Genomic DNA, 11,775 nt, shown 5'->3' with positions numbered 1-11,775 from the left:
TCAAGAATACAGTTCCACAGCGCCCTTAAATCCTCATCGCTCTTGACAGCCGACGTTTTTCCCATCGTTGTGGTGACAACAGACTTGTGAAACTTCGAAGGCAGCTTGCGTTCACGAGCAGCAACCACGTCCCTGTTAGTTATCTCATGTTTTACCATCAGTTCTTCTGTCAGTTTGAGCACGTCGCCAAAGTCACCCTTGGAATCGAAAGTTGCAAAAGTAGCTTTCAGTGTTTCAATCAGTGACTTACAGTCTGTCACACAAAGTGTTGAGCTCTGCAGGCTCTTGGTGGCAAAATCGCTGTTTTCAAACAGTTTGCAAGAAGTCACAAGCATGAAAACGAACTTTTTCGTTTGCATCTGCTGCCGGAGCTGCTCTGCTTCTATTTTCGTTTGTCCTTTGCATTATCCGTGCTTTCGCAAACTATCGAACGACACTACTGAAAAATTTGTAAATGATGATGTGATGAAATAGTGATGCCACAGAAAATTCAGTGCCACTTATAGTTGTTCTGGTGTTAAACATTGATATGTTTTTTCATGTATCTGATTTTGGGTGGGCCCACTGTCAATCTGGGTGGGCCTGTACCAATCAGGCCCACCCGGTAGCAACTTTTGAAAAGGTACCATTATAAAATCCCCTTTCAACCTGGTTTGGTAATTACAGAAGAAAATAGAGCAACAGCTGTGGTGGGAATCAAACCCATGTCAATGTAATTACTACCACCGCCCTAACCCAATGCGCCAAGCCAGCCGATGGGGAACGAATGACCAAACTGAGCTAGAATATACGTTTTCCTTTGTTGCTCAGAGGGGATTTTTTTATGGTACCTTTTACAAAGTTGCCACCCGGTAGATCCGCCCCTGAATTTCCTACTACCCTACTGGCTGCAAACCTTCTGTTAACTTTTGTTTTGTAAAGTGTTTGCTGAACATCAGTTTAGCAGTCTATGTAGGCCTACATCTTAGGCTCTTTATGTTTTGATTGGGGTTGCAAACCTATAACCAGAATTTCATCGAAAATGTTGAACATGGTACCGTACGGTATATTTTTATCAATAGTTAAAATTTCATCCTACGACTGACAGACCCTATAGAAGCTTACAATCAATCAATCAATCATTTTATTTTTCAGGGCTACAACTACTGACTTAAGCATTAGCACTGAGACTGACAGAATGAAATTACCACTTGTCTGTTTTCATCCACCAGGTGCCCGGAGGGTTGGCCCTGAAATGCTTTGCTCAAGCCCACACCCGAGTTTCGAGCCATCATTTGTTAATGAAGACGAGCGTTTATTTAACGGTTCTCAAAACTTATTGATCCTGCGATGCAACCTGGAAATAAAGAATTTCTAGACTTTTAATTCTCAATAACATCAAGGAACCAAAACAGAGGTTGACGGACATCAGCGTCCATTTCATTACGGTACTTATTCAACTAAGTTTTATTTATTGAAACAGGCGCAAAGCGAACAAGACAACACACCGGATCATGGAATTATAATGATCCATAGGTGAAGTCAAATTCGTTCTAACAGTGTTTATTAAATCTTGTTGAATTTGCAAAACTTCCACTTTTCTTTTGATGATTACCGGGCTATATTTCTCCAGTTGTGTGAGGAGTGTCATGCTCTATGGCTCTGAAACGTGGGCTACTTTAGCAAGCACCGTCAAGCGCCTACAACGCAATGACAGAGCGATGGTAAGATGGTCCTGCCTAGTCAAACCTGAAGACAACATCCAGTTTGAGACTCTGCTATCACAGCTCAAATTAAAAGACATCAGTGAAGTCATTCAATTAGGCAGACTGAGATGGCTTGGTCACGTTGAGCGCAGCTCAAGCTGGATCTCACAGGTCAGATGTGTCAACATCGCAGCACAGCGGGGTCAAGGTAGACCAAAACTTTCTTGGGAAGAACTTGTGAAACGTGACCTTGTAGCCCTGAACATGGACTCTGCCAACCCAATAAATCGCGAGGTGTGGAGGGGAAGACTTCGTTCTCGACAGACGGACAGGCCAAACCCTCGACATGAGGATTAATTCATGGCCAGTATAATCAAAATTGGTTGATGATGATGATTCGACAGATAAACATACTTTTCTAAAAGAATATACATGAAACGCTGCGTTAGCTCTTTTTGTTTGAGGGTTCCCCATTCATTGCAAGCCAACAAAAGATATAATAAATTTTTAAACAAGTTATGTTGCTCCTTACCACCACCTAGCAGGTGAATTGAGGGAAGTAACCGCATACACCGGGTTAAAACCACAGAACCTTTTAAACTTTAGCATTGCTCGGTGTCGTTACAAATTTACCCTCCTAGAGAGTTTGAACAACTCGCCAGGTCTTCGAGATTCAACTTGAGAACCAGTGAGCCAAGTTGCATAACAAAGCCTACGACCATCGCGGGTTGATGCGATGGCGATTGGAGTACCTGACCAGTGACCGCGTGAGGATATGATTTTGTTGCAGACGGTTCCCCAAGCAAATGCACGACTATTTCCATTCACTAAGGAAAAAATTTGATCACAAAACTTAGTTCCCATTTGCACATGTGGTGGAGAGTGTCAAAATAATCAACGATGACTGCCGTCCAGACGAAATGGTCAAGGGGATGCAAGATCGAATACTCTCACTCAGCAACTGACGGACAAATACAGGATCGAAGGGTTTTACTCTCAGCAACTGCATCGAAGGGTTATTTTATTATACATTAAAAGTTGTTGCGTTTTCGTAATTCCTATTGAATTGTGTGACGCCACAGGAAACAATGCAATCGATAAGCGCCACATTACTATCTGGTGCTGCGTGAATGGGTTAGCTACAAAAAAGTGTACAATAAAATATAAATATTTACATGAACTTGTTACGAGGTAGAACATGATGACGTTGCAGTGACGTCAGACAGTATTGATGCGTCACAATAGTGCAGGATTAGGTAAATGATAACAAATGTTGTTCAAATATCACATGACAACATAGAGGCCCCCTCACAAGATAACGAATATGGGATTTCCCTCCAAACCCAACGACGTCACGTGATAAGTGGACAGAGCAAGTGCAAAACAATGTGAAATGAACGAAACAAATGCAGCTATAACAACTAGTCACTGAAAGTATCAAAACTCCCTGATGACAATCGGGCGGTTGCATATATCGTGGATAAAAACAACGTGAACTCAATCACTGGAACTTATAAAGCAGCGGGGTCCGTGAAAGTTTCCAAATTTGCAGCATGCTTGATTAATTTGGACATTTAAAAATTGGTTGTACTTTATTTGTGTATTACAATGATTCTCAAACTGTACGTTGCAACGCACTGGTGCGTCGTTTGAAATTTCAAAGAACGTCGTACAAAGGTTCAGATCACTTCTCCAGAATATATTGATTATGCCTGCTAAATTTCAAGCCATTCTGACAAGAAATAAATGAATACCAGTTGAAAACATCAAAAAATGACTTTCGAAGAAAACAGCATTTGAAAAACACCCATTAAAACACAAGCTACATTACTCACATTAATCACTGTAAGTTGACACACAAAGGCAGTAATTAGAGTCAAATTTTACCATATTCAGAACGCTGATGAAATTTACCATTTTAGGTACAAAAAAAAATTTGATAAAAAAATGTTTTCCATCAGGAGTGTTCCTTTATAGCAGCGAGAAACGATTTCACATTGTGTCGTCACAAAGGATGAAAATCGCGGGATAGGAAGACCGGCCAAACGTCAAGTTCAACTCCAAACCTGGTTTTCATGAAACGACGCATCTTGCTCTTCCACTCTTCGTCGACATCATTGTGTACGTCATAGTCCGGTATGACGTCAGTAACTTTGATAATCTGCGTCATCGGATCAGGTGACTCCATCTCCATCAGTTTTGTTCCCCACAACACATCCACCGACTTGTCGTGGAAGATCTGCGGAATGAGCCATTTTAATGAGGAAACAATCCAGCTCATGGAGCATAAAGACTTACATTTCAAGATAACACAAATGAATCGTTGCGTAACAGCTCGTTAGCCATTGATTTTATGATGTCACCACTGCCACTTGGGAAAAAATTGATGGACGGAAAACGGTCCAAACGTTGGTGGTCTGATCTTCAGATCACAATCCCAGGAAGACACCATCCCCATTAGTGAGTGGTTGACAAGTAATCTAAACGTAAGAAACGTCAATAAATGTCCTACTACCTCTAAAAAGGAGTTGTTGGTATAAAATCCGTCAGCCGTGTTCTGATGGTTCTCGCATGCGTGCTCAAACTCTTCCCAGCGGCGAGGTGTTCCTCTGCAAAGAAAATATTTTGAAACAGTGATGTCGCCATCTACTGTAGATGTGCGCTTTGCTTGGTATGAATGATAAAAGTGCTGGGTGAATGCCCAGCAACCCTACCAAGTTGGACAACTAATTGTCCGCCCCGTTAGCTCAGTGGTTACGCGCCCGGCTCAAGATCACGCGGCGCTAGTTCGACTCTCGGGGTGTGTGCTTGAGCAACGCATTTCAGGAATGCTCTTTATTCAGCGCCACCTAGTGAATGGAATAATTTCCCGGCAACAACACTTCAACAATCGGAAAACTTCACTCTGTCAATCTCGGTAACCGGCCCTGCGCCAAGAGCTTCTACAAGTATGCGAAACTACCAGGCATAACCTATCAAAGCTTTGTCAATCCGGGGATAAGATTCAAAACCAAACCAACTATCGCCAGCTCTTCGAACTTGAGCCATTCAGAAGTAAGATCCAAACAGAGGCCGTCCAGGGCAGATCTGAACCGTTCTCGCATATAAAGGCACTTAACCATGAAGCGTGATTTGTCTTCCAGACCAACAAAACTAGCTGAAGTCGATCTCATGTGAAATTATTACGGAAATCGTCGTTACAAATCATACAAGTCGCAAGTTAAACAACAATAGATCTAAATCCTTACGTGAACTTAAATATGATCTCCCAATCATCGCTGACATGAAACTGACTTGGTGTTATTTCGGTTTTCACTGGGGCACCAGCTGCAAAAGAAACGGAGTGACGTCGGCTGAAATTTTGTTTATGATCTCATAAAACCTTTCTCGTTCTGAAAACCAATCCAAGCAACTTAGATGCACAAAGCAATTGAGTATTTGTGTATACCAGCGGCGTGGCCGCTTTGGCTGGGTGTTCAAAAATTTTCAGCGAGATTCAAACATTTACTTTGCATTAGTTTCCACAAAATTAGTACAGTCAAATTTAATACGGTGCAAATTATGACTAAACAGTTTCCTGCAATAAAAAGCTACCATAAACTGCAACCTTTTTAGCTTACAAAATAACAGTAAAAATCTTATGGAAATCAAACCTTGACATTGACATTACAAAAACATTTCAGCTTGAAGCAATCGCTAGCCATTTTAAAAGTTATACCCACAGACGACCACAGTAGATTTTGAAGTTTTTTCCTCCCATCCGAGAGAAATACATAATGACGTAAAAGACTGTTTAAATTCTGTTTTGAACACCTAAGCTAGCTAGTAGCATAAGCCTGTGCAAAAGCATGCACTGCTTTCTCTTTTGAAGTTTCTTGGTTTATTAATTAAAATTTGGCCATTTTCTCCTGCCCATTATGATGAGAAACAAACATCCACTCTAAATTTTTGAAGCGAACATGTGAAGTTAGTCAACCGCCAGGAATAAATTCATAAGGATTTCAAAAGGGTTCTACTCAACTGATTTTCAAAAAGTAGTTCAAAGAACCACAAAAATCTGCAAATTCAAAAAAAAAATGTTGCATTGGTAGTGACAGGTGTTCAGGGAACATCTGGAATATATGCCACTGATATATACAAACTGGAACACTGGTAATACACAAAACATGGATCAAAGTTCATCTTAACTTTTCAAACCAACAAAAATTACTTTAACGTAAACATAAAAAAAAACAATTTACATGTTCAGTAATCTTTGCCTCAAACATATGATTCATTCTGCAAAGGCCAAGCAGACGATTCATTAAAATAAAAAACGTTAAAAATTTGCAAATCGACTTTTTGACTTGTCTTACTATTGCCGTTGATGATTCTTCTACGTTTTCGTTCACAGAAGTAAGTATTCCGGGTTGGTTCCCGAAACCGATAAATTCCAGTCATCTGTGTTTGCGGCTTCATCATCTCAAATCTCATTGGTTCAAAAAACGACGGTGCCCCATACCCAACATCAACCACCCAAGCACAATCTTTAATTATAATCTGCAAAACACGATCTTTGAATTCATCTGGAACAAAACTTTGACATTAAATGTCAGCTGCATGGCCGGTTGGTGAGAACGTCTCAACGCTGCCCAGAAGCACAAGGCTATGTCTCAACAAGGCACTTAATGACACGACAAAACGATTAGGAGTAGCTGACTCGATATGTGTTTTGGCTGCTTCCAGCTGTGTTGCATTTGCAATCGTAACATATTGCATGTTGTTGCAATAGCAAGTTTAACAACGATTACAAACTAAAATGTAGGTGTAGAGATTTTAGCATGTTCATCACAAGTCATATGTCAACTGCATTGCCATGTTGTGAAAGTGCATTAGAAATGAACAGATGATTCCATGTTGAACACTCGAGATACAGTAGTTTTAACAGTTTGATTTTGAGAAGTCAATTGAAGGTCTTGTCAGGCGTGCAACCACATAGATGTACGAGTTTTTAAAACTGTCAGTTTACGAACTGCTTAAGTCATCAGAAGGGTTTTGAAAGAAGGAGGTTTAAAATTGTACAAAGCTAAGTTTTTGCCACATCACGAACTGAAAGACATTGATGTAGGAGCGACCAAATAATTCAACTTACAAAATAAAGTTTCACATTGAACTACGTGGCAACTTCAAATTTCAAAAATATATTAATATAGGCTATTCCATAATTGAAACAAAAATGATATATTTTGTTTTGTGTTCACTTCGATGACATACATGCAATATTATGTGGACCACAACCAACAATTGGAAGTGCCAGTAAAAGGCTGGTATCAAGTCAGTTGCTCCAATTTTAGCAAAAAATTACGTGTCTTGTTCAAGACACAGTCACGATATTTGGAGTGGTATCAAACTGATAACATTTCGAGTGTCATGCAGGCACTCTCGCCACTTGACCTATGCAGTTCTCTGGTTTTTAATCAAAACTTAGCCTTACCGATACTCAAGAAGTTTGCAAAGTTTACCAAAAGTTATTGATGATTCAATTAAATATGTTTATTGACTTGCTGATTTATTATTCATAGGGTTTCTATAAAACAAAAACTAAACTTATGTTGTTACTTTTAGTAGTAAGTGGTCAAATGGATTGCTGAATGCGTCTTTATGTTCCATGAAACAACTCCCTTCCAGAAGAGTGATGTCATAACCGAGAGCTTCAAGCACTGCTCCAAGCAATCCATTCTGTTCATAACAAAAACCACCACGTTTCCTTATCACAAGATCGTTGTATATCTTATCGAGATCGAGGACTTTCTTCTTCCCGATGAGTATATCAAGCGTGTCGTGAGGGATTGTGGTAACATGACACCAACATAGTTTTGTTAATGTCTCCAAAGTAGGTTCTTTCAAACCAGTGTACCCGGTTCTTTTAAAGTATTCATCAACATTCAAGGAATTGCATTTTAACATGTTGAAAAGCTTACAACAGTTATATACAACCTAAGTGTTAACAACAATGTTAGAATTAACTAACCCTAACCAAAATACAACTTTGTAACTAAATTTTTCATTAAAATCTTCTTTTCACTTCACCAATGATCCAAAAGGATGCTCAGTATGATAAAATAATCAAAAAAAGTATATATTATGTAGTGCAGTGGTTCCCAACCGGGGGGGAATTTTGCAATTTTTAGGGGGGGATTTGGTTTTAGGATTGTAAACCTTTTTAAGCCTAGTAAGTTGGCCTACACTAGAGAGTTAATTTGGAAATTATTATTAGATTAACTCCAGATTATTTTTAAGCAACTGATGTGCACTGACGTGGATGCAGACCATCACATAGACCTACTTCTTTTTCATGCAAATACTCGATGGCTATCAAGAGGAAACGTAACCAAGCGAGTGTTTGAACTCAGAGACAAGCTTAAATTATTTTTTGACATTTAAATAAAATTGGAATTTGTTGCATTGCTGAATGATGACAGATGGATTAGATTCCTTGCTTATTTGGTTGATTTGTTTGGTCCATTGAATAGACTAAATCTGAAAAAGCAAGGAAAAAAAACACCAATGCACGGTCTATATCCAACCGCCATCTCTGTTCAAAGCAGATTGCGCATCAACATGAGTTATCTGTATGTATGAGCCATTGACATATTGATGAATTTACAAGTTGTACTGCTTCCATGCTGGCTCAAGACAGGTTGGAGGAAAGTGATTGATTTATGTCACTATCATTAGGAGATTGTGTTAAGGTAGGCTACTAGAAGGCTCTGCTGTCCTAAATCGCGGGACCTATACGTTTTGTCTGGCCTCTACCTTTCGATCAACCTGGCTTGGGTGGCCCTTCCAGGAGCAGATGCCAGTATCGCTCAGCATTTAAAGATGTTTTGGAAGCTTTCACCTGCAAGCTTGATAATTGAAAGAGAAAAGTTAGAATGAACAATTGAACATGTTACCATATTTAAAGAATTATCAAGGGTGCTGGTTGTTGACGGCAAAGAACAAGTTCTTCTAGAGTTGGAAAAAGAATTGATTTTGCAACATCTCACAGCATTACAACTAGAATTCATTCAATATTTTCCTGAAATTTATGACAATGAGCTTCATTTCACGCAAAATTCATTCACATTGTTGATGGAAAACCTTCACGATAAATTACAAGATGAATTTTTAGAACTCAAAACAGATTCTTGCGCAAGAGACTTATTCAGAAAAAAATTAATCACTGGATTTTGGCCATTATTGTGTAATTCCAATCCAAAAGTGGCAGAGAAAGCTATTTGAAGTATCCTTCTGTTTGCTTCCACTTATCTATGCGAATCAGGTTTTTCAACTCTTGCAAATGAAAACAAAACAGAGGAACAGATTAGACGTGGAGAATGATATTCGTTGTGCTCTTTCCAATACTCTTCCACCACATTCATGAGTTGTCGAAACAAACAATCACAAGATTCAAACAGACTGTTAAAAGCCTTGACTCTTATATTTTGAGTGTATTCTTTGAATAAAATACGTTTCAGCAACGTTCTTCGTTAATTAAATTATTTTAGTATGAAAAGGAATAGTAGGCCTAATTATGTTATGCCTAAAAAAGTTTAATTTATCTTCCAAGACTTAGATTAAAATATTAATATAAACAAGTTTTTAACAAACTAAATTTATAGAAAAAAATAGGTAGAATACCTTAACATATTAACGTCCACTTTGTAGAGTACAAGTCAATTCAAAGAGAAACAAGAATTTATTTGTTAAACTTCCATGTAAGATCAACTACAGCATAAATAGTTTTCAAAGTTTTTCTGGTCCAGCTTGAAATTATCTTGTTGCAGATCGCGATTTCGGGTATTAAACCCTCTTCAGTACAACTTCATAAACAGCATAGTACGGTATGTACAGTAAAATTTGCAGCAGTTCATTTTAGAAAGTAACAAAATTGTTATATGGTTGACAAGAAATGAATTAGTCTGCAGGCCTCGAAATTTGTACTTTTTCCCGGCGGTCAAGCATGTCCTACCGGACTGGCCCTTTCAGCGGACATTTAATATCTCAACCGGACATATTTTTTGCGTGAACTGTATCAGCGTGAATAAGGTCTCCACATTCGCCTAAGCACGTGCGGAACCCAGCTGAGACTTGCTTCTCTGTGAAGTTTCTTTTTAACAAACGATCTATGTAACGCAATAATCCTCCTTGTTAAAATTAGAATACATATCCTGCCGAAAAGTTCAGACAACTTTATTTCAAGGCAACATTGCAAGGCGTTGAAGTGATGTAAAAATGGCTACTTTTGCCATCAGCTCGTTTAACCACGCCACTCTAATGTGATCTTTAAAGCAATAGCCTGTACTACTGTATGATTGTTTCAGCTCTGTATTTGTTTGCGTTAAACAAACAATTGTAACAATTCAAATTTAAAATATATTTTTGCTGCATTAGCTCTATTTTTGTCAAGAATTTTGCGGCGGTCATTTATGACCGACCAATGAGTCGGCTTCGGCAGACATTCGAGGTCATTCCGGCGGTCATGTCCGCCGGATATTTCGAGGCCTCAGTCTGCGAAATAAGTCTACGAGCAGTAAAAATGACAATTTTTATGTAAATTATGAAGGTAATTGGATCATACAATGTTCAAAGAAAATACATTAAAAGCATTCCGAGAAGTATTTAAATTCTAACAATAAAAATGGGAGTCAGTCAAGCTGACATACACCCAAATCTGGGACCAGTCAAGCCGGCCTCCTGTAGAATGATCCGAGCGAGCCGGATGCAAGATACTTCAATTCACTAATTAAAAAGGGGTTTGACACATTTAACCTTAAATAAACGTAAAGTTTGTAAGGGATCCACGTAAAGCAGATACTTATGCGTCCAAAAATTTAAGAAAAAAATAGGTAGAATACCTTAACATACCGGTATTAACGTCCACTTCTACCTATTTTTTTCTTAAATTTTCGACGCATAAGTAGGCTACGGTATCTGCTTTACGTGGATCCCTTACAAACTTTACGTTTATTTAAGGTTAAATGTGTCAAACCCCTTTTTAATTAGTGAATTGAAGTATCTTGCATCCGGTTTGTTTAATGGTTAAAATCACCTCTCACTATTTTGCAATTATTTATAGCCCAAAACATCACAGTAAATCAAGTGCAGTGGACTCCATCAGACTTACCCAGTCCATGCAACAGCTGCTGATGGTCTGTATAAATAACATAACCTGACTCAGCAAAAACTGCTTGAGTGCATTGCTTGTGCAATTTCCGGCAGATTAGATTAACATCTAAATATAAGCTTGGACTGAGTAATTGACTGAAGGGATGACGACCCTCGCCACTTCACCAGTGACAACAAGTAACAAAACTACAACTTTTCAAATGGTTGCGCAAGTTTTCCAGAGTTGCCAGATGTTACCTATGGAGACCAAGTGATCAACACAGGCATTGCCACTAGACACTTTAACATTACCCACTGGTCGAAGAGGTACGCAATCATGCGTGACATGTTCAATCAATATTTGTGTTTTAGTCACAATTTCGACTTGTTAAAGTGGCTACCATTAAGATCCTTCTTGCACTCAGTTCAGTTCAGTTGCAGAAGAAAAAATAGTATTAGCAGAGGGTGGGAATCGAACCCATGAAATCGAAATTAGAATACTCCTTTGCATTAACCATTAGGCAACGGTGGTTGTGGTGAAACATTCAGTTAAATTTCTATGTATCAAAATTTTTCGATCAGGATAACACGTCACGAGTCACATGACTGAAATCAGCTGAATCGCGAATGAACATGTCACGCATGATTGCGTACCTCTTCGACCAGTGGAGAATGTTACAGTGCCTACCTTGCCAACATATATGAAAGAGAAATAGCTTTATTTGCCAATTAGAGGCTACAACAGTATAAGTAATGTGCTTAAAGTATCACAATAAGCTTACATCACATTGACGTAGTCTACAATTTACACAACACAAACATAGAAATGTACGGGTTGAAGAACTTGTAACATAACATGTAGCCTACCATATGTTTCTAAATACGGTACAAGTGATTAGAACATTTCGTCGAAACCTATGAGAATTGCATTTGAAAATGCACTTCAACTGTGCAAATTCAA

At 38.7% G+C, this 11,775-nt stretch overlaps 2 protein-coding genes across 2 annotated transcripts; both read right to left on the bottom strand.

Moving 5' to 3' along the window:
* Positions 1-2,734: 2,734 nt before the first annotated feature.
* Positions 2,735-6,194, bottom strand: LOC145777663 (uncharacterized). The gene is made up of 4 exons (XM_082589094.1): positions 6,041-6,194; positions 4,934-5,012; positions 4,201-4,294; positions 2,735-3,924 (listed from the first exon to the last, which is right to left on the bottom strand). The coding sequence occupies exons 1-4, from the start codon at positions 6,156-6,158 to the stop codon at positions 3,691-3,693; spliced, it is 525 nt and encodes a 174-aa protein (XP_082445220.1). The 5' UTR covers positions 6,159-6,194; the 3' UTR covers positions 2,735-3,690.
* Positions 6,195-7,271: 1,077 nt separating this feature from the next.
* LOC145776903 (arylamine N-acetyltransferase, pineal gland isozyme NAT-10-like) lies at positions 7,272-7,631 on the bottom strand. Its single transcript, XM_082588122.1, has one exon. It carries the CDS (start codon positions 7,629-7,631, stop codon positions 7,272-7,274), a length of 360 nt encoding a protein of 119 aa, XP_082444248.1.
* Positions 7,632-11,775: the final 4,144 nt, after the last annotated feature.

Source organism: Aplidium turbinatum, chromosome 9 (genome assembly GCF_918807975.1).
Source record: "Aplidium turbinatum chromosome 9, kaAplTurb1.1, whole genome shotgun sequence".
In the NCBI taxonomy this organism is placed as follows: Eukaryota; Metazoa; Chordata; class Ascidiacea; order Aplousobranchia; family Polyclinidae; genus Aplidium; species Aplidium turbinatum.
This window is presented reverse-complemented; position numbering and strand designations above follow the sequence as displayed.

What these genes read in the sequence shown, in the direction of transcription:
- LOC145777663 (XM_082589094.1), bottom strand. Translation starts at nt 6,158, where the DNA reads ATGAGATTTGAGATGATGAAGCCGCAAACACAGATGACTGGAATTTAT. An exon ending in GAGATCATATTTAAGTTCAC is followed by an intron (nt 4,295 to 4,933) that starts GTAAGGATTTAG and finishes TTTTCTTTGCAG; the next exon opens with AGGAACACCTCGCCGCTGGG. An exon ending in CCAACAACTCCTTTTTAGAG is followed by an intron (nt 3,925 to 4,200) that starts GTAGTAGGACAT and finishes CTCATTCCGCAG; the next exon opens with ATCTTCCACGACAAGTCGGT.
- LOC145776903 (XM_082588122.1), bottom strand. Translation starts at nt 7,631, where the DNA reads ATGTTAAAATGCAATTCCTTGAATGTTGATGAATACTTTAAAAGAACC.